This window comes from Macaca mulatta, chromosome 5 (genome assembly GCF_049350105.2).
Source record: "Macaca mulatta isolate MMU2019108-1 chromosome 5, T2T-MMU8v2.0, whole genome shotgun sequence".
NCBI classification, from domain to species: domain Eukaryota; kingdom Metazoa; phylum Chordata; class Mammalia; order Primates; family Cercopithecidae; genus Macaca; species Macaca mulatta.
The window spans coordinates 155,431,493-155,455,313 of NC_133410.1; the positions used below are offsets into that span (position 1 = coordinate 155,431,493).

At 37.7% G+C, this 23,821-nt stretch overlaps 1 protein-coding gene across 1 annotated transcript in view; it reads right to left on the reverse strand.

Annotated features, from left to right (window-relative positions):
- TTC29 (tetratricopeptide repeat domain 29) overlaps positions 1-23,821 on the reverse strand; it is a 262,985-nt gene that overhangs the window by 199,536 nt on the left and 39,628 nt on the right. The window contains exon 6 of the mRNA XM_078002717.1: positions 20,976-21,161. Within this exon, the coding sequence (XP_077858843.1) occupies positions 20,976-21,161 (186 nt within the window). The remainder of the gene's footprint in view (positions 1-20,975; positions 21,162-23,821) is intronic.

Here is a 23,821-nt window from a genome sequence, read left to right on the forward strand (position 1 = left end):
TTTTACTTGAATTAGATATTGCTCATGCTTTTATATAAACCACATTCAATTTGATTTCTACATGTTTATGTGAGCAAAGAGAAAGGTATGGAAACATCTATGCCAAAGTATCAGTATTGATTATTGAAGATGGTGATGAGGAGAGTGAGGAGAGTTAACTTTTCCCCTCTACTTCTATGTTTTGATGTATGACTAATGTGTTATTTTGGATATTATGACAAAACACAAAAAAACTGAAAATAAGATATTTAGATGAGTATGGAGGGAGAGAAATAATGTTAGTTGAACTTTTAGTATGTGCCAGGCATGACAGTAGCTGCTGCTGCACTTTCTCTGTGTGTGTGTGTATGTGTATGTGTGCCTGTCTGTGTATAACCTTACTTCACTCACCTTCAGGTGTTAGTATCTTTTTGAGATGAGGAAACTGAGCCTCAGGAATTGTCTTGCCTAAATTCGCATACTCAGTAGGTGGCGAACCAATGTCCAAAGCCCACTGTGGCTTTACTTCTTCAGGGTCACTCTCCTTTTTAGAAAATGGGTCAAATATTTAACATCAAAGCCAGAGACCAAGTTTTGGCCATCTGCCCCAGTGATATCATTGGACCATTTACACACTGCTTCTGAGCTTCCTTTCCTTAACAATTCTGAAGCATGGACAACTATGCCAAGCTCCAGATGTGGTTGCAACGGATGCAAAACAATTGTCAGCACCTTGCTCAGTGCCTGGTGCTTCACAGACACCCAGTAACTTTTCACGTGGAGTTATCTAGTTTTTTTTTTTTAATTTTCAAGTTTGCAATTTGTTGTGAATCTGGATGGGTCTTTTATAGGGAATACCTTAAAAGTTAAATGTTATGGAATAATATCACTTTTTCAGATTAAATGCCAGCTGAGGCACTAATTGGAAACAGCATACTTCATCCAACTCTAACACAATACATAATCCTTACACTCCTGGTCAGTTGTACCTCTGAAGAGAGATTTTAGGGGCAGTGCCTCTTCTTAGACAGAGGAAATACTGCCTCCTGAACAGTTTATTCAGTATAGCAAGAACGGTGGGCTCGGTGCCACTGTTCAAGACCTCCTTGCAAAGCTTTGAAAAAAGAAAAACCTGCTGCAGAGCGGGCACCTTTGAATGAGGCTTCCTCTCAGTGCTACTCGTTAAGCAGTAAATAATTAAAACACCCTGAAAAAGACAGGTAAAATACAAGCAGCAATGTCAGTATCACAGACATGAAAGAGAAGGGGAAGAAAATGAATTGAAAAAAAAAGAAGCAATGAAATAATTCATTTGAAGCTCTAATAAAGTTTCATTTGCAGTCTTGTTTAAAGATATATCAGACTTTAGGGATGTAACCTAATTACATTTTTATTCTAAATTCCATTCAAAGATCTTGGACTTTGATTCTTTAACATAGATCAAACACGGTATAATTTTCTTGTGGCTATCAATACTTAAAAAGGATCTCTTCATTAAATACTATAAGGTCTTATGAACATGTACACATAGTAGATGAAGAATAAACTGACATGCCCCAAAAAGTGACAATTAATTTATGTAGAAATAGGAATGCTAATCCACTTCTATAAGAAAGTTTTTAACTATCAAATTCACTTTCATTCAAGTATCAAGTGACTCAGTTTCTACACTGGTCTAGTGTACCTTCGAAATGTTTACTAGGGCTGGCTTTCTAAATCCATTCTTGGAATTTACTCTGAAAAATGAAGTGTGCACATAGTGGCAGCGGGAAGTAGCCTCAAAATCACACAGACATTAAAAAGGAGGTGCTTTCAAGAGACCTGCAGTTTGAGTGTTAGTGAAGGGTATATGACCATCATCAATGCTTTACACTTAGGAACTAGTTTGATTGGCTTTATTCCATGTTGTTACTAGGAAGTCTGAATGCAATAATGCGTTTGCTCTTCCAGGGAATCATTTTGGAAAAACTTCCTCCAGAGGGACTTTTAAGATGCAAATTTGGGAGCAGTTTACAAATGGGGGAAATGAACAAGTAGGATTTCTTTTTTGACTATGAAGAGGAAAAATGCTCCCAATGAACTTGCTTAGTTGTACAAAAGATGTAACGAGACGGGAAAGTACACTAGGATTTAAACACCCGGATAGAGAAACCTACAGAGAGCTTTGGTCATGACTCAGCAGCAGCCATTGGGAGTTCCTGCTGGAGTTTTTGTTTGTTTGTGTTTTAATTTAATAAGATGTCCTTTATTAGTTTATGCCATTTTCTCTTGCAACACCCTGGACATAAAGGAGGCTTTATTGTTAAAAATTTTTAAATATGATAGTAATTTTAAATAGAAAATAAGAGTTATTTAAAACCAAAAATAACCATATTATGCTTGTCAAAATCTATTCATAGCAAACAAAGATGTTATCATCTCACCATTTTTGGTACATGAATACAATACCAGATTAAGAAAGGCAGAAGAAAATTTTCACATTCACTCTATTTAGGGTGACCAGCTCAAGTTTACCCAGGGCTTTCCTGGATCTGGAATCCCCTCAGTCCCAGGCAAATTAGGGTGACACTACCCTACAACTGACCCAAAATAACAAAAGATTTTGAAAATGTAATGCAATAAAGCAAAAAAAAAAAAAAAAGAAAAGAAAAGATATTTAGCAAAAATATAATACAAGTTTAGTTATTTTTAGGGCAAAACATATTGGCATGAATTAAACAACACAGGAAAAATCTTAAGTATCGCTGACACCACCATTAATCACTGAAAATATACTTATTTTGGTCAAGTTTCATTCTATTCTATAATATATCCATGCATAATTTTTACACAGTGTAAAGAACTGAATACAATTTTTCTACATACCTAGATTATTTTATTAGAATGACATTCCATATTATTTATTTTCATAATCACATTTTAAAAGGCTGTACAATATTTTTGGGGGGATATACACTTTAATCATCTATCTGTCTAGTATTTAGATTACTTCTCTAATGTTTTTAACTATCTTAACATTTTTAGAACTGGAATTGATAGATAAGGGAGTGTGGCAAATTTTACGATTGTTAGGTTGGTGCAAAAGTAATTGCAGTTCTTCCATTAAAAGTAATGGTAAAAATTGCAATTACTTTTGCACTAACCTAAAACCATTTACCATATTACTTTCCAAAACCATTTAAATGATTCACATCATCATGAGCAGCAACATACATGTGTTACTTTAAGAAATCATGATTACTTTTTTGTCCCTATTATAAGAAGTGTTAAATGGTTCTTTACAATTACTCAATTTGATTTTTAGGAAGTTGATTATTTTTCTATGTATTCATTACTTACCATATTTCATCTTTGGTGAATTTTCTGTATTTTTGCCATTATATTATAGTTGCCAACATTTTTCTTACCAATTGATAGATACATAAAAAAATAGTTACTTAAGCTGTATTATATATAATGCATATAAAGTTAATTTTTCTCTTTTTCCCTACCTCCTGCCCGATATCTGAATACTGATGCTGTCTCCTCTGCTGTAATGTCTGATAATCATCCTTTCTTTCAATTTATTCAGCCACATACCAACCCACTCTCTTCACCAGTCTGACTGACTCCTGTATCTTCCTTCTGCTTTTCATTTCCTCTGTTGTAGGTTACATCACCCACATTTGTTGAACAGCCCAATTCATATGACAAAAAAACCTGTTATAAATCTGGCCAATCCTGTCTCTTCCCACTGACTCAGTTTGCTGATCTGTTTCTCTTCAACTTTGCTCTCCACATCTATTAACCTTCATGGATTTAGTTTTCTTTAAAAACCATCCTTTATAATGTGTAATCTGAATAGGCTAAAATGACATCAAGGATTAAGTAATGAGGGAGTTATGTGCTGGACCCACTGATAGAATGGGATACTCACTGAACATGACATGGGAAGCGTGGGCTAGGGTAGGGCTGAGGAGAGAAGGCCTGATAAAGGCAAATAGCCAGAACTGTTGACAAATGGAAGAGGACATTAAAAAGGAGATATCTTTTTTTATTTATAATTTTGCCTGGGCAAGTCCTTTTTCAGAAGCCTTTTCTTATCATACTTTTAATAAAATAAATCAAGAACAAAAAAACAGAAGGTCGACTTTGTAAGTTCTCTGCTGAGCAAATCCTTGCATAAGGAGATGGTGTTGGGTAGTGGATAAAACACTGAATCTAAGATCTAAAGACACAGGTTTCCATCCTGGCTCTGACATGTTTTAGTTGTCATTTAATTTTATTCAGCCTTAAAAAAGAAGAGAATTTTGCAATATGTGACTTGGATGAACCTTAGGATATAATACTAAATGAAATAAGCCAGTCACAGAAGGACAAATACTTCATGATTCAACTTATTTGAGGTATCGAAAATAGTCAAACTCATAGAAGCAAAGAATAGAATGGTAGTTGCCAGGGGCAGGAGGGAGGAGGAGATAGGAAGTTGTTAATCAATGAGTATAAAACTTCAGCTATGCAAGATGAATCAGTTCTACAGATCCTCTGTACAATTTTGTGCCTATAGATAATAATATTTATTGGGAACTTAAAAATCTTTTGAGGATAGATCTCATTAAGTATTCTTACCACAATAAAATAAAAAAAGAAACAAAATAACCTCTTAATATCCTAGTTTCTGCTTCCTTAGAATGAGGATGAAATGCATGCATAAAAAAAATACTCAGTCTCCATCAATATACCTTCTTATGTGTTATTGCCATCATATAGCTTGTAGATACATCTGACTTGTAAGTTTGTCTAAATGTTACTGTTAAATCAGTTTGAAAAACATGTAGAGATTGTTTGTGTTTATTTGTGTAGAGTATGATAGGGAGAGGGGAAAGCTCCTGGATATTAGGAGCTCTGGATTCAAGTCTAGCACCAGCTGCTAACTTTATGGCCATGGCAAAATTGTTCAATTACAGTGCTTCAGCTTAACACTTACCTATCAAATTAGGGTTTGGACTAGATTACTCTGAAGATCCAATATGACTCTAAAATTCATTCATCTAAAAGAATTGAACATAAATTCTCAACCCAGTTTTAAACAATTGAGGACTATTTTACAATTTGCTAAATCCATCTCGATGTGTTATTCCATAGACGCCAGGTTTTCCTGACCCTTAGTGCCACCCTTACAGCATCTCTTCTTGGACATCAGTTTTTAGGGATCGTAAGCATTTATGAAAAATTAATCACCAGAGAACAATTCCTTCTTCTATTTCCCACCCAAGTTACTACTCTTCAAAGTGTTACCTCATTTGTATGCAGTAGCCCAGCATCAAAGTGGAACAATAGGGACAAGCAGAAAAGCCTTCACGCTCCCTGAGACAAAGAGAATATGCACTGAGGAGGCACTGCACACACAACAGTGATCTTACCACTTGCAAAGGCAATGGGGAAGTTATTAATGGAGCCAAGCTTCCCCACTCTGTATGTGTTTAATGTTCTGAGGACAAAGATAAGAAAATCTTGAACACAAGAGGAACACAAGTCCCAAAGAAGAATAGTTTAAAGTTTTGCTAGATTGTTTAGTGACAGATTTGCATCCTCTATGTAGAACTACAGAGAGAACTTGGAGGACATAAACAATGGAGCAGAGAGATTACCAAGATAAAACGTCAGGAGTTAAAGGGAAGAATGAGATGTGATGAAGAGAGACCCCAAGGGAAGGCGAAGAGCAGACCAGGTGGGAAGTGTTGAGCGGGTTCACTAACATGGAGCTTCTCACCCCAGCTGCCCTGGGCTCCCTATGCTGGTCTCCCTGAGGACATTCACCAGTTTTACATGGGGATTCACTGAAATTGCTGCTTGTAGACCTAACACTGAGTTACAACAGTATAGTTAACTCTTCCTAGCCCTGGAAGTGAAAAGAGAAAGCAGTATTTATAAAGGCCCATGTGCCAAGGAGAGCACTAGACACTTCACTTACCACATTTAGTTTCAAAACAAGTATCTGAAGGACTAGAATTTTTTTTTTCTAATAATTAAAGAGAGGTACAAAGAGGTTAATACTAGGCTCCTTCTCTGCTTTTCATAAAGTGACATTTTGTCCCCCTAATTAGTAAATAATTTGACACACAGAGTTTTAATGACTAATCATTCTTTTTTTTATGACTGATCTTTCAATAATCATTTAAGCAGCCATAGAAATCAGAACTGGAGGTGAACTAAGAGCAGATAGCATCTGCTCCAACTCCCTCATTTTAGAGCTGAGGGAAGCAAGACTTATAATGATTAAATAACTCACCTAGATTTACATAGTTAATTAGCTAATGGCAGTGTCAAAAGAGAATCTAGGGTTACTACCCAGTCTAATACATTTTTCCACTGCTAGACTTGAGTGATGCTCAAATGTCATTTTAAGTAACAAGGCCAAGATACACATTCAACATCTATCAACTCTCCTTAATTTAACCCCCATGTACGAATTTGCAGCTTCTAATTTATTTTTATTCAATACTTGCGTCCTTCATTTTTAATATCCCTTACTGCCTAAAGACCGTTCAATCTGTGCTTAATTAACATCCCCCACCCCAAACATATTGTCTATCTCTAATAGTGTTGTGATTAGATCTATAGTAATTCTTTAATCTTCATGATTATCTTTTACCAGCTGTAAAAACCTAACCCTTTCAATAATTTGTAATTTAATGAGATTTCTAAAATTAGCTAGTTTAAAAAAACACTTAAAATATTTTTAAAAATTATAACTAAACAATACATGCACAAAGTAACCAATCCTAACAGTGTGAAAAGAAATAGTAAGTCCCCCCATAATTTCGCAGCATCAATGCCCTTCTCCAGAGACTGTCCTGGTTAAGATTTTGTGTATTTGATGGGTTTTAAATCCTCTCAACGGCACTTACATCTCTATTAATTTTTAATAAAATGAAAGAGAAAATAAAATACCACACTAAAAACTGATATATCTTTTGCATTTCTTTTAGTTATTAAGGCTGTTTTTCTAATAAATTGGCAAATGTTATTCCATGACAAATAAGAAATTACAATGAAATTTTGATCAATTTTGATGTGACATCTTTATGTTAAATATATTTTTACCTTTTTTGGAGAACTGAATATTGTGATAATCAACCTCATTTCAAATGCAAAAGAATAAAGTGATATTTACAATGCAATATAGAATGAGGTAAAAAGTAAAAACTCTAGAAAAAATTGTTTATATGAGATATTCGTTTTTGGAAATTATCTTTTATTATTTTAGATAGTATTCAATTGATCACCACGCATATAATTATTTTTTATGTGTAGAATTTAAAATGAAGAAACATTAAATTTCTCGTATATATTGAGTCACGCCACTCCACCATTGGTATATTTCTTTTTTTTTTTCTGAAATAGCATCTTTGGTTACTTAAGGAAAAACATTGTCACCATATTGAATATTAGTTTCCTGGAGCTGTCATAAAAAAGCAGCACAAACTGGGTGGCATAAACGACAGAAATTTATGGTCTCACAGTTCTGGAGGCTGAAAGTTCAAACTCAAGGGCATCAGGAGGGTTTATTCCTTCTGAGATCACATTCATCAGTACTGGGGGTTAAGAGCTCGACACCTTTTAAGGGCTTACAATTCAACTCATAATAAATATGGCTGAAAAAGTTCTCTAAACTGAGAAAACAAAAGTACCACCAGTGGATAGGGTAGTTGTTCCATCTTACTTGTGGAGCTATAAGAGCTTCCAGCCCCCATATGAGAAGCAGGGCGAGCATGGGGAGCATGTGGGACTCATGACAGGAGGCTGAGGGTTGGAGGTAGAAAGTCCCACTCCACTCAGCAAAGAAATAACTAGAATCACAGACATGGTTACAAGTGAGGTGCACCTGGGAGCCCATGCCAATGGTGAACCTGAGATCAAAGCAGAGAGGAGACAGGGCCAAAGACAAGCCATGTGTAGGGACAGTCATCAGAGGCTTCACAGCAGGACAGTTTCATTTGAAAAAATGAGATCTGGCATCTATGATTGGGCCTAATGCCCAGATGACTGGACATTCCCCTCACACATACAGGGATAGGGCCTGGGCTTTGTGGGGTAGAATCCATCACTGGGAAAGCTGTCACAGACAATGGGTTTGCTCGAGAAACCAGAATGTTCTCTGGTTTATGCACACTTCAGCCGGTTTTTTTGTTTGTTTGTTTTTTTGTTTGTTTGTTTGTTTTATGCCAATGGGAGCAGAGTTCAGTTCACATGGTTGAGTTTGGTGGTCTCCTTTAACTAGTGAGGGAGCTATTGGAAGAGAGATCAAATCAAGGATGAAGTCTGATGTCTGGGAGATGGTGGATTCACGAATATGGAGTACATAGAGAGATACAGAGGGGAAAGTACAAGAGAAGGAAACCAGACTGACAATGGCAATGATGATGAAGGGGCTCAGAAGTTTATTAGTCAAACTTCCAGATAGATGAGTAGAGCAGAGCCAGAAACTCTACCCTAACTAGTAGTTCACAGTGACTATGCTGATGCCCAGAGGTTTGTCCTGATCAGTTCTGAAATGTGTTGCAAGGAATTTCTTATAGCAATACACCATCAAAGTTTTTGAATGATTTACTTTTTAAAATGTATAACGTTGATTTATCATTATCCACTTTAAAAAATGAATTACTCTGGTTTGTTTGATTTCCAATGTGCTTTCTAGGTGGGGGAGAAAGGCTATAGAGCTGTAGATAGCACATAACCTTCAGCCTATTTTACTTTGACCATAGCCAATAATTAGTGAGGGTGTTTACTTCTTCTGCTTTGCGGGACAGCGTTTGTCTAAATCTCAGAATTCTCGGAGTATTATCTAAGTCAATGCAGACGAACGTATTTGTTGCTGTGGCAGAAAAGGTTGAAACCATCACCATCATGTACAACATCAAGGCTCCGATGCTGGGCAGCTGGGAGATAAAACACAGGATATTAGAAGCCCACAGACGTTGGGTGGTGACAGCGTTACAGGGATTTTTGATGTTGATATTACTCCTTGGCCTGGGTAGACACCGATGTGGTTTGAGGTCACCAAATATTTCTGCAGACAGAACCATGCTGAGGCACAGCCACAGCACGAGTGTCTGTGTGCTCATGGCAGGGACATACACATCTTTCTGAAGTGGTTCTTTGGCAATGGAGCCTGTGTGGGGAATGCTCACAGAGATTTAGAAGATGTTTCTAGTTGTATGGAATTATTGCCTGGGATACGGCTCAAGTGGAACTGGGTGAGGAGACGCTTTCAGGGTAGCTTATCTTGGGGATAGCAATTCAGGCACCCCTGATGTCTAAGTGGATACTGTAAGGACTCTGTTAAATATCTTTATGTGACTGAGTTTCTGAGATGTCTGTGATATGGTTTGGATCTGTGTCCCCTCCCAAATCTCATGTCGAATTTTAATCCTCAATATTGGAGGAGGGTTCTGGTGGGAGGTGATTGGATGATGGAGGCAGACAACCCCCTTGCTGTTCTCGTGATAGTGAGTGGGTTCTCATGAAATCTGATTGTTGAAAGTGTGTAGCAGTTCCCCCTTAATTCTCTCTCTCCTGCTCCACCGTGTGAAGATGTGCCTGCTTCCCCTTCACTTTCTGCCATGACTGTGAGTTTCCTGAGGTCTCTACAGCCGTGCTACCTATACAGTCTGTGGAACTGTGAGTCAGTTGAACCTCTTGTCTTTATAAATTACCCAGTCTCAGGTAGTTCCTTATAGCAATGTGAGAACAGACTAATATAGTCTGTATGCTGTGTTCAATGCTGACAACCATAACTATTGTGCCTACTCCTTTGATACCTCTGTTCTTTTTTTTCCCCCCAACTTTTAAGTTCAGTGGTACCATGTGCAGGATGTGCAGGTTTGTTACATAGGTAAAAGCATGCCATGGTGGTTTACTGTACAGATCATCCCATAGCCCAGGTATTAAGCTCAGCATCCATTAACTATTCTTCTTGATGCTATCCCCTACACTGTGTGTTGTTTCCCCTGATGTGTCCATGTATTCTCATCAGTCAGCTCTCACTTACAAGTGAGAACATGTGGTATTTGGTTTTCTGTTCCTGCATTAGTTTGCTGAGGATAATGGCTTCCAACTCCATCTATGCCCCTGCAAGGGACATGATCTTGTTCCTTTTTATGGCTGCATAGTATTCCATGGACACCTCTGTTTTATTGGCTGGTTATTCTTCACACTGAGTTACTGAGTTAGCCTGGCAGGAGCTTTCAAGAAACTTGAGTGAAGGAAATTAGGAGTGCAGGACTGAATCAGGGAGCTCATGTTTTGAGTAGTAGATCCCGGTCCCAAGACCCATGACCAGGTATTGAGTCTTTGGTCCAGATGGAAACACTAGGAAACTGTGTCAGTTAAGCGGTCTACTATTTCCTTCTGGGTTTAGTCTTCAGTAATAATAATCATGGTATCCTGAAACAGTTTACAACTTTGCACAGTAAGTAAAACACTATTGTGGACCTGCAATGGAGGCATTCTACATCAGCTAGCTTTAAAAAGCTGTATGTTTATTTTTTGGATCAAAAATATGTTGCATGTCTAGTATAATGAAATAATGCAGAAATATATAAAGGAAAAAGTAAAATACATCCACTTTTTCTATATTAAAGAAATAGAAATGGAGTTTTTGAAAGATTGTTATAACAGTAAATTGAAGGATATGTGTGTCTTCAAAAATGTAAAAACAGAAGTTTTTACTGAAGCACAAATACATAAGATATCACATTCCAAAGGGACACTTTAGACCATTGTGTGAAATTTTCAGACATTGCCAAACACCATTAACAGAACTCCTGAAATCCCTCATTCACAATAAGGGCATATAAGTGTTGGAGACTGTATTAGTCAAAGTCAGATTTACTAGAGTGGTAGTAAATAGAGACTGAAACCTCAGGGGTCACATAAAGTAACTTTCTTGTTCACATAAAGTCCACTGAGGGTTGGGTGGCTCTGTAGGGTAGCTCCCGTCCAAATGGTCATTCAGGGATCCAGGTTGTTTCCATCTTGTGGTTTCACCACCTCAACACAAGTTTTCCATGGTTGCCATGGCAAAATAGATATAGCATGGACAACTCACATCTGCTCCTCCATGCTTCAAACTGGAAGTGACTGAATATAGCTTATTGGCCAGAATTAGCATTTTTATAATGACAGACACATAGCACTCAATAAATTGTAGCTTTTATCATTATGGTTATTAGAAAACAACATTTTGAATAACTGGAAAAGAGTTCATTATGTGTAGTTACCATGATTAATTAACTATTAACCTGCTGTAGGACATTTCTATTGTGTCCTTTGTGGTGGTGTTGTTGTTATTATTATTATTATTATTTAGAATCAGGGTCTTACTCTGTCATCTAGGCTGGAGTGCAGTGGGACGATCATGGCTCATTGTAGGTTCAACATCCTGGGCTCAAGTGATCCTTCTACTTCAGTCCCCTCTTGTATCTGGGACTACAGGCACATGCCACCATATCTGACTAATTTATTTTTGTAGAGACAGAGTCTCACTATGTTGTCCAGGCTGGTCTTGAACTCCTGGCCTCAAGCAATCCTCCCACCTAAGCCTCCCAAAGTGCTGAGATTACAGGCATGAGCCAATGTGCCCAGCCATGTGTCCTTTTTTCACACTTACAAATAATACATATGCAAAGAAAAAATATGTCTTTATAGAAATCTTTGTCTTCATATCTGATTACTTTTTAGAAGTGGAATAGCAAGGATAAAGAATGTGGACATTTTTAAGACTCTTGATACACATGCCAAATTGTATGTTAGAAATGTCAGACTAATTTATCCTATCACCAGCAATGTAAGAAGCATACTTATCAAAACTTCACAAGTATTCAATGCTATGTTAAACAAATAAATAGACAACTTTGATTCCTCCACATTTGAATTTGATGCATATAGTCACTCACATTGTTATAATTATCAGAAAACAAATTTGACTCTTCCACTGAAATGCAAGCCCCCTAATCAAGGGGCCATAAATATCTTTTTCAGCTAGTATTCCCAGTACTTAGCCCAGTCCCTTGCATACAGTAGGAACACAGTAAACATGTGTTTAAAAATTATAGTTGAAAAGTGGCATATCTAAAGTGCTTAGATTAGTGCTTTTAAAATTATCAATGGTGGCTTTTTTCTCATGCTTTCCACCTGGCTGAATTTCTTGAAATTGTCTCTAAATTCATTTACCTATTTTTCTACTGGTATGTTAGTTGTTTTTCTCACCAATTTGTAAATGTTCTTCATATAATAATAATATTAATCCATTATCATATTTGTTTCAAATATTTCCCAACTTTTGTTAACTTTAATTATATGAGGTCTTTAATAAATATTTTTACAGTTATGTGTCAAATCTCTAAATTTTTGTTTCTCATAGAGGAAATTCCCTTCCTCTAGCCTCATGTTTCCTTGAGGGGACTTCCTCTCTCCTTCATTCTTCACTTCTCATCAAGGGAAGAGGCAGGACATATCTGACTGGTGAAATTCTCTACTTTCATCTTCTCTGGACTCAGTTCTCAAGGAGGGTGATCCTTGAACTCCATGAGGAAGCTCACAGGAGCAGGCATTGAGCCTGTAAGAGAGCCTGAACTTGACCAGTCTGCCAGTAGCTAGGTGGTTAAGATTAATTCTGGGGGAGAATAGAGACTCTGATTAGAACAGATTAAAGCACTATTCTCTAATCAGCCTTAACAATTATGATCTGTCTGACTCCTTTGTTTCTTATGAATTTGTTTTATACTTGGAGCAGAGAGGATATAATTATCCCTCAATAAACCATATCGTTTTCCCTTGTGCTTTACTCAAATTGTTTTTGTTTTGAAGGTCTTTCTCATCTAAAATTGCATAAATATTTGCCCATATTTTCTACTTGTTTTTTTATAGCTTATTTATAAAAGTTTCTCATAAAATTTATTTTTAAAATAAGAGAAGTAATCAACATTACTGTAAAATGGTAAATATTAAAAATGAAGAGAAAAATTAAAATCATACTTAATTTTATACTATGTAGCTTCTACTTCCAAAATTACTAATGTGTGTTTTTTTTCAAACTTAACTTTATGTTTAATTGATTTAATTGTTTACTGTCAATTTTTTACATCAGGATTTCTCTATTCTTGAACTTTTAATTTTGACTTATCTCTTGTTGGGCTCCAGAATATGATATACAGAAAATGTATTCATAGTGTAGTTTCTGAACCTTGCCTATCTTAGAATGTTTTCCTGTTGTTTCACCCAGGAACAAGAACTTAGCTCTATAGCCCTCAATTCTCAACTGTACAGCATTTAAACTCTCTTTTCTCTCCCCTCAAACTTTATAGACTCTACTTCTTTTTATCTTCTAGCATTTATTGTTGCAAAGGAGAAAGCCGAATACTTGTCTAATTTTTAATCCAATGCAGGTGATCTGTGTTTTCTCCTTGGATACAGGTAGGAGTCTCTCTTTATTTGAATATTCAAAAAATTCCCAAGGATTTATCTAGCTATGAATATCTCTTTATTAATTGTGACTGGAGCATGAAAAGCTATTTCAATGTGCATATTCAGAATTTTGGGGGGATGTGAGGAACAAGAAAGCATTCTTAAAATATATTTGATTATTGCCTCATTTCCAATTATTGTGTATTCTTCCTTGGGAACTTCCATATTTATCATCTTCTCTCATTGTTTTCATTTCTTAGTCCTTCCCCTGCAATTTGAGATCGTTATTCAAGTTTGTCCTCAACATCACAGACTCAATTTTTCATTATGTCAATTTCAGTCTTTTTCTACTCTGTACCTTAATTCTCCCAAGACATTGTATTGAATGCCTTCCTGATTTTATCTGGTGCTCATTCTCATATCATCTGGCTCTATCCTTATGACTTTCTGGTTTCTACTTGTGTCTTTATGAAGATACAAAGCAGTTTTCTAAAACTACCATTTTAGCAAGTTTGTTCTTTTTCCCAAGTTAAGCCTCTGGATTAATGCTTAGTTTTTCTTTCATCTCCTACATCCCTCAGGAGGATGCTCTTTAGTTCTGGTATTCAAAGGCAAGCAGAATGGACAGTCTCCCCTTGGGTCTACTCACTGACCATGTTATGTTGGTGGAATCCTCTTCTGCTAACTAAAGGTGGGTGGTAGTTGGTAAAAATTCTTGTGTTTACCAGGCATTCTTCTAGGGCTGACGTTTGTTCTTCTCTTACTTTAACCCACTAGTTCTCTTCTACTTTGGTCAGTTCTTGAAAACATCTAGTCTTAGGGGTGAAGCTTCTTTTGAAGTTTACAGACTTACTCATGGTCCCATCTTTGTCCTCATTATTAAAGGACAGGACTTTTGTGGTCATAATATAACCAAAATCTCTTTAGGTTAACAGCACTCCTTATGCATAATTCGAAGACCTGAGAGGTAGGGGTTAACACATCCAGAACTTATCCCCGGCAGACCAGCTTCGCAGAAAAGAAGAGGGATGCTAGCAAAGCTCCATAGAAACTAGTTAGGCTCACTGCTCAAGGCAATCAGTCATGACCTAGTGCAAAGGCTTGGACCCCAGTCTCTCTCTCCTGACAGGGGAGAGGTTGGTGTTCCCCAAACTATGATTGCCTATGTGGCAAATCTTACTATTTGTATGCCATGCCCTATGACTACAACCACAAGGCCTCTCCCCTTGGTCCCTCTCTCCCTCCCTGCCGCTCCCTGCTGATAATGCAGGGGAGGGGCTGATGTGACATCAAATCATGAATATTGAACTGTACCAAGGCTTTGCCATGTCATATTGCTATTGCATCTGGCTTCTAATCATACAGCATCTGATGACAGGATAATGGGAGACCAGCACCCTGCTATTGCTCCTGCCTCTGCAAGTTCTCACAAAGCAATGCTGCTCCCAGTTGGTCTGCTGTGAGTGCTGCTTACCAAGTTACCTTGCTAGCATGGCAATTGTTCCAGTAAATGGAATATCCATCTAGGCACACATCATGGCCTTCCAGAAGCAAGTTAGGAAAGCAGAGATAGATTAAAAACTCAAAGAGAGATTCTAGTAGCAGTCTTGTTGTCAACCTTTGGGAGTTGGTGACTATTAGTAGGAAAGATCCTTGGAAAACTGAGGAGTGGGAGACCTACAGGGTTAAGATTCAGTGATAGAATTTATTGTTTTTTTAGTGAGAGTAAAAGAAGTTGCCAAGGATGGGATGGATACTGTACTGAGAAGAAAGCTGAACCACTGCTTCATAACACTCATGGAAAGATAAAACAAAAGCACATAGTGCCATGATCACTGAAGAATGGGTAGAGGAGATATTAGGGAAAAGTACCGACGATCAGCAAACAGGGATAAGTGGGCTCCCAATTCTAACTCCTCTCTATGAGATCAAAATGGGAAAGGGGACAGTCCCTTACAGTGGTGGCCTCCTCCAGAAGTCTGTTGTTGAGTCTGCCTTCCACTGCTGGGTGTTTCAAGGGAGAGCTGGTAGTTATTCCAATGTGTCTTCACAATACTGTGCTGCTCCTGGTGCCTTCTGAGCGCCCGGCAATTTATAGAGATATACTATCTAGCGTCTGTCCCAAAACTGTCAACAATAAATCTTAGGATCCGAACTGAGCAAGCTAGTCAGGACAACTGTTCCTTTCTTCAGAAGTCCCCCAGTCATTGGAAGAACTTGGAATTAATGCTGTAGATTATGGTTAGCCTTGACTCCAACTCTGTACTAAAGTCATACAGAAGGGTCTTCCAAACCGGAAAATGTGCACTTTCTACGTTGTTCTTACAGTGGTCTCCCCTGCCTTGTCTGCAGTGAATATATTCAGTAACTTGGGGTTGTCACCAATCATCTATCATCCAGGAGGACATCTAATTGTCCTCCGGGTTTCCCACAGCAAAGTCAATATCTAGACTCAAAGCTAATGGGTTGAAATGGAATGGGCTGCTGATGAAGTGGGAGATGATACTTACAAGCCACCCACTGGAATTGGGAGAAGGGAAAGGACTAAAATGTGGACTGAAATGAAGGGTTAACTTGTCCAAGACTGATCTCTCCAGTCTAGCCCCCCACAAAGGCTGGCCTCCTGCACAGTCCATGTAAACCATCTAGTCTCAGTGCTTAAGTCCATTAATTTGGTCAAAAGCAAGGCTTGAACTTAGCTCATCATGGGGAAGAGGAGAGAGGAAAGTGCTGGTGCTGCCCCAACTATGAATGCTGCTGTGGTAAATCCTACCGCTAGTTTGCATGCCCCCCAAAACTCACCAATAAAGCTGCAACTGCAAGGCTTGGACCCCAGTCCCTCATCATGCCAGAGAAGGGGCTGGTGTTGTATCCAACCACCAATGCTGACCTGGCAGGATGGGACTGAAATGAAGGCTGTGCCAGTCATCTTGCTATTGTTCCCTGGCCTCAGATCATACCAAAGGAGGAGCTGGTGTTTCCCTAGTCATGTCTGCCCCCAACAGACCTCTGTGTGCAGCTTTAGAATGAATAGGAGCATCTCCTATTGATCCAGTGTCTGAGAGCTTTCTCCAGTGCCCCACAGGCACAGTGAGAATGCTGCTTGCCCATTTGTCCTGTTTGCATAATAAAATCCTTACAAATAAACTCACAGTTCTAAAAGAAGATACAGCTGATTTGTTCCAAGTGTTTTTCAGTTGATGACTACTCCAAGCCAGCCACCCCAAATAAAGATCTGAAGATATTTGACCTGAAGAATGAGACTGCCAGCCTTTGAGCCAAAGGGAACCAGGCCGCGCTGCACCCCAGAGACCCATTTTTAGCAGCAGTGGGGACTTGAACCTATCTACTGTTCATGACTCTGGCCAGGGGGCTCTGTGTGGGGCTCTGGTCACATTTACACCAGTGGGATGAACATGACCCCTGACTGCAGCCATGTGCCCAGTCTCTGTGGCTCTGGCTTCTGCTCATGTTCCTCATTTGCTCCATGGTTCTCTGAGTGTGCTGGAGCCCTGCCCAGGACTATAGCCAGCTTGGTTGGGCCCTGACAACCTGCCCGTTGCCATCTGCCGGCTAATGTCCCACTTTAGCATGAATGAGGGCACTCCTGGAATCAGGATGCTGCCACCTGCCCCCGCGCACAGCTGCCACCTAGCTGTTGCTGCATGGCCTCCATTCGCTTGTCTGGACCAATCAGATCAGATATGTGGAAGCTGGGCCACCATCACCTCAGAGGGAACCCTTCAGCCAGGTAAGTCCCCACTCCACTCTAGCCACATATTCTTAAAACTCCTAGTTTACTTTTTTAGCTTGAAAATTCTACCCCCTATTACAGAAGCTTCACAGATAATTTTCACCCTCACTAGGTACATCAAACACTCAAAGTTAATCTCCAGAGTTTTCATCAACATTGACTTAGTTGTTTTATCTGTCAGGCAATAAAGGTATGGTTCTAGGGTTTATGAACTATTTAAGGGCATAGAAAAATATTTTAGATCTGACAGAAAGTAGTTCCAAAACAAAATAACACACTCTCAAATGATCTCAAAAGCAAAAGCCTTTACAATTATTCATAACCCAAACTTTTTACTTATGAAATATGAGTGCGTTTCATCATCCAGTAGTGTGGGACATCTAAACTCGAGCAAGTCAAGGACCTGAGAGTGTAATCTCATGGCAGACCCTCCCTAACTGCTCACATTTTCCAACCTCATTGTTTCCCTCAGTCGCTGTGTGGCTGCCACCAATGGTAGGTGCGACCATGGCGGCGTGGGTACTAACCACAGGGCCCATAGGCAGAGTATTTGTTGAATGAATGGGTGCATCGATGAATGAATAAACAAATTAACAATGTATAAATCCTACAATAGAAATATTTTAAGATAATTTTAAAAATCAGAATGAGAGGGGAATGGGGAGTTGTTGCTTAATGAGTAAAGCGTTCCAGTTTTGCAAGGTGAGAAAGTTCTGGAGATTGGTTGTGCAACCAAGCAAATATACTTAACACTGCTAAATATACTTAGAAATGATGAGGATGTCTAAGTTTTATGTTACATTTTTCACCACCATAAAAAATTTAAAAATCAAACCAAATTTTTAAAAATTAGAAATAAAATTTACAGAAAAATTCAAAATACACTTATGACAGCTATCTGAATCTCACTGCAGCAACTCTTCAGTTTTCATCAACATAGCCCTGACTTCTTCAGTCCTATTTTCATATAATATGTATTATTTATTCCGTGACTTCTTTTGGGGGAGGTCAGTAAGTGACAGTTTCATTTGACAGTCCAGGCAGAATTTGATGGCGTAATTACAAAAACAAAATAAAAACAATTTTACTTTTAATTTTATATAAGGAAGAACTTAACCCTTTTGTACGATTTGAAAAACAAAACTTGACTTTTAGCAACAGGCTAGAAATTTTTAACAAATTTGAAATAACTTTTCAATTTATAGTAAGCCATATCTCCTCAGTGTGTACATTTATAATCACCTAGAGTCTCCACACTCAGAAATAACTACTGTTAATGTGTTAGTGTAGATATATGCACAATACAAATATATTTTACATTGTGCTTTATATCTTATTTTTCTATTTAATGTATCAGGAGCATTTTCTGAAATTAACACATATTCATGGTTTCCTGTGTTAATTTGGAATAAAATCGAAGGTCCTCACCTTGGCCTACAAGCCCCAGTGTGATCTATCCCAAGCCTCCCTGTGTAACTTCAGCTTCTTCCACTTCCCACCTTCCACTCGCTGTGTTCCATTCACCCAGGCCTTCTTGCTGGTCCTTAGGCATGATCAGCATGCACTTGCCTCAGGGCCTTTGCACTTACTGCATCCCCCTTCTGGAACCCCTTGCTTCAGATTTTCACAAGGGCTACTCCCTCATTTCACTGCTATCTCACCTTATAATAGGTAAGCACCTTATATAAAGTGATAACCATTGTGTATCCCCTTGCTCTACTTTATTACGTATTGTAGGACTTAACACGACTTAATATAATATTACATAACCATTGATTGTTAAGACCTGGTTTTTCTAGAAGAATGTAAGCTCTACAAGGGCAGAGACTTTGTCTCATTCATTCTTCTATCCCCTGACACCAGGTTGTAAATCATCATTTGTTGAATGAACCAACGACTTTTGCTTTAACCTATTTCATGACTGCACAGAACTCTGTTGCATGGATGTTGCTAAATACATTTAGCTAATTCCCTTTTCTGGGATACTACAGATTGCACTGCAGTGGAATACTTAAATATGTTCTCTTAAATATAGTAGTTTTCCATTGTTTTATCCGAGTTAATTACATTGAGTGCAGCAGCTTCCTAGCCATCGCCTTCCTCTTTTCCCTCCTCCCACAGTTTGTATTACAGACAGACTGATATCCCACTCCTTTCCTTGCCCTCCATGTACAGAAGCTTAAGTCCAAGCTCTGACTGCTGGTGTGTCCCTATTCTACCTTCCCACTGTGGTTTCCCAGGGTGGGAGGAGGGGGGAGGATCACGAAAAATAACTAATGGGTACTGGGCTTAATACCTGGGTGATGAAATAATCTATACCACAAACCCCATGACACAAGTTTACCTATGTAACAAACCTGCAGATGTACCCCTGAACTTAAAATAAAAGTTAAAAAAATCATTTAACTATTCCAAAAAACAGCCCACACTTCCCACTGGATGCAGGTTGTCCCTCTTATCAGTTGCTCTAATTATGCTTTAGTGTATATTGTTCCCTTTTCACAGAATATATTCCTATTCATTTACAAGCCTAAATTCCACCCATCTTCCAAGTCCCTTGCCAGTCCCTCCTGATTGCATCGTGCCTTCCTTGAATCTAGTCTGCATGACATCTCACCTCCCTAAGTTGTTCTAATACTCCCTATGTCTAGCACGCATGATGGCTTCTGACCATGTTCAGGCACCTCATGAGCTTTGGCTACAATCACATGAACTGCAACTTCCTGAAGCACTTTCAAAGTCCTATGCAGTCCTAGGCACAAAATAATAAATATTTTTAAAATTGAGCAGTTTCACCAAAGTCAAAACTTTTATGCAAAACGAGATAGTGTTTTGAGGGAAGAAATGGCATTATCCAAGATCAAATCTTTTCATCTTTCCCTATATTTTCTTTGCATATTATCTGCACACTATTTTGCCATAAAGAATTTTCCATTCTTAAATTTCTATTTGCAATCCTTGATCGACCACTATACAAAATCTATTTCTGACAATTTTGTTGTTGTTTTAGATTTTGGCTTTTCTTAACATTATTAAGTATGAAGTTATTTTTAAATGAGTATTTCATTCAGGAATTATTTTAAAAATCATGATGAGGCCGGGCGCGGTGGCTCAAGCCTGTAATCCCAGCACTTTGGGAGGCCAAGACGGGCGGATCACAAGGTCAGGAGATCAAGACCATCCTGGCTAACATGGTGAAACCCCGTTTCTACTAAAAAAAAAATACAAAAAGCTAGCCGGGGGTGGTGGCGGGCGCCTGTAGTCCCAGCTACTCGGGAGGCTGAGGCAGGAGAATGGCATGGACCTGGGAGGCGGAGCTTGCAGTGAGCTGAGATCCGGCCACTGCACTCCAGCCTGGGCGACACAGCGAGACTCCGTCTCAAAAAAAAAAAAAATGTCATGATGAGGTGGTATGTGAGTTACATAGATATTTCTTGGTTTTCATATAACGGGCATGGGGCAGTATGAAAATCATAAACTATACCTTTCATTCTTTCATCCTGTGTGTGGAGGGGTCAGGGAGGATGCTTTCTCTTAGTGAGGATGTTACCGGGTAGGAACTGTAGGTTGAGCACTCAGGCAGAAGCATGAGCAAGGGATTCTGCAAAAAATATTCTGTAAGGAATACTGAAGCTAGGTCCACAAGTCACATGGTTTTGTTTTTTGATCTCAATAATAAACATGATTATGCTGAAATCTCAGGTCTTTTTCTCCACCACCATGTGCTTTTCGGTTGCGTGATCTCAGGATCCACCAAAACACACCCAAGGCATCCTGGCAAATGCCCACTCACCATCTTCCTCGTAGAGAAGACCCATATGCATGTGTGCCTCGGCTTCTTTCTTCCCACCGTCAATTTTGATCAGCTGAGCAATCTTAAAACATCGTTCATAGAAGTGGTTCCTTACCCACTTGTCTTCAGGGTTATTGAAGTAACAGGCCAGAGCATACAAGTTGTTATATACATCTTCGAAGGATTCTTCAAAGAGAGAAAAGCGCCATGAATGGCATTAGAAAGATGTTTCATGGCATATCCCTTAGAATGGCAAACCAGTATCATGACATTTATTTCCTACTTTTCCTTAAAGATGTGATTAACAATTTTAAAAATTGGGTCTAAAAGCAAAAATTAATTTATTTTAACTATTAATTTAATTACATTAATTAAGGGATGTGCAGATGAGTAAAGCAACAAAAGGCTCTCTGAAAACTTACAACATGTAGGAAATTCACACTATTTGGTTGAAACAGGAGGCTTTAAAATATAGGACAGGACAATACCTACTAGCAACGTGCTCAGCGCTTTTGGAAGAAAGGAGTATATGGTATCATTGAGCACTTTTCCCACTGGAGGTTTGAAAGTACTTAGAGATTCTAGAGATGGCAATGTTTCTCAGCCATGGCAAAATATAATGTAAATGAAGAAAGCAGAATGGATATGAAAATACCAAGGTATTTCATATCATAAAAAATGTCACAGGCCTGATAGATACAACAAATGATGATCAGAATGACCCTATAGGCTCCGTATGCTTTCAAGCAATGTTTCTAGCAATATTAATTTCTAGCAATGTTAAGAAAGAGAAGACTCCTATGCTTCTGTTTTCTATGGGTATTTTTTTTTGCTGGGAATGCATAAATACTAGTCGTTTTTATTCAGGAAGTTGTTGATTAAACTCTTCTAGGTTTTTTTTTTAAAGGGTATCTAACCTATATGTACATAAAAAGTGTGTCCACCAATTGTGAATCAGTCTTATAAACCCCACCTTGATCAAACATGTCTCTGTGTTAATAAATCATGCCTCAGTCCTGTAAACTCTATTCTAATGGTGAATATTAACAAATTAATAATATTTATGTCTTTTGTATTTATGCTGAAAGCATAGTTGTATTATAAAATGCAGTGATCTCTGGGTTACCCTTCCAATAATTTTTTAAATAACAACCATTATCTATTAGAATTCACTGATATTAATTGTTCACTACTACCAGAGGAATCAACCCACATATTCCTGAAGAGATTACAATTATGAAAAATATTGCCCAGTAGGACACCTATAAGATTAGAACCAAAACTCAGAAAAAATTAAGCAGGTTGATTACAACAAAGGGTCATTTTGCAGAACTGTAAATAAGTCACCCCAATGTTTCAAAAGAAATTTCTAAAACCGATTCTATTCCTTTACATATACTATTTCAAAATTCTTTAAAATGGAAACTAAGATTTATATGAAAATAAATTTAATAACTAGAAAACAAAATAAAAAGGTCTCCCTATCCTGGAAGTTGCTGGGGATTCTGGAGAGCCATTCTGCTTTTCGAGGACACTCACACTAGGTGACAGCTCAGGTGAAAAGTAGATAACCTAAGTTATTTATTTGATGCAAATACTCCCACCTCAGAACTATTTCTGGGCTTTGTCTTTCCATTATGAACTTCCTACATAATGTGAATACAACAGTAAAGTCTGTTTTGTAATATTTCATATTCTTGGTTATATTTACTGATTAGAGAGTTATTGCTTTTAGAAGCCAGCAAGTAAAACATTTGGTATTTTCCACTTTAATAAAAAGTATATATATAATTAAAAATATATGTAGTCCTGAAACAATTTTTTTATATTTTAGTAATTAAACCTTAATGTAAAAATATTTGCAACATTTCATAAGGTTTTTATTTTATTTTTTTTTAGGAATGAGTTAGATAAGCTACCAAGATTACATATTTAAAGACTACTTGTCAGCTAAGCTATTTTTCTATGAAAAAAATGGATGGTTTTCCAGAATCTTAAATATAAAAGAATATATTCACGTTTCAAATCTTTGGGCACTCCAAATACATGTCCTGTGCCCTTTACAAAGGCTACAAGTAGCCTTCTCTCCTTGCTTGTAGACAACTTCCTTGAATTGTCAGCAGGTACACTCAGAAGATAAAAATCAATTTTATTGTGGGTTTCTTATGCTCTTTAAAAAGACGATTCTACAATAAAATAAATTTGGGAAACATTTTTGCTAATTTCCTTTTTCAGTAAACCACACAATAAACATCAGCATGCTAAATGCTCTGATTAGTCCTGCAATACATCAACCTGCTTAACCTCAGTGTTAGTTCACCTGGTATTTCTCAAGCTTATTTTGCCAGAAAATTGTTTTGTTTTGCTTTACATCAAATCTGTAAATATCTGTGGAATTTTGCTTTAGTAGAACATAATTTGTGTATCTTAAACAAACATTATTAGAAAAAAATTGCTGCTCAACCCTTAATAAATTTAAAAGTCAAGTGTAAATAATGTTTGAATTATCTATTGATTCTCTTACCCATTACCATTATTGTCATCTCTTCCCTAACCCCATGGGACATAAGGCTCAAATCAGATGTCACAGATGGCACAGCAATGATTCATGACAATGGATAATATTTTAAAAATGTATCAAGGACAAAGAGACACTTTAACAAATGGAAAATAACCCCAAAAGAAATGAATGACTTACTTTAAACACACCTTTGCTATAAAACAGCAAGTGATGTTTTGTAAAGTAATTTAAATAACTCTAGGTTACTGCTTTGTAAGTCTCAAGAGACAGAACTGACCTGAGATGACTATTGTTAGTGCCATAGCTTTGATTAAATGAACTTCAC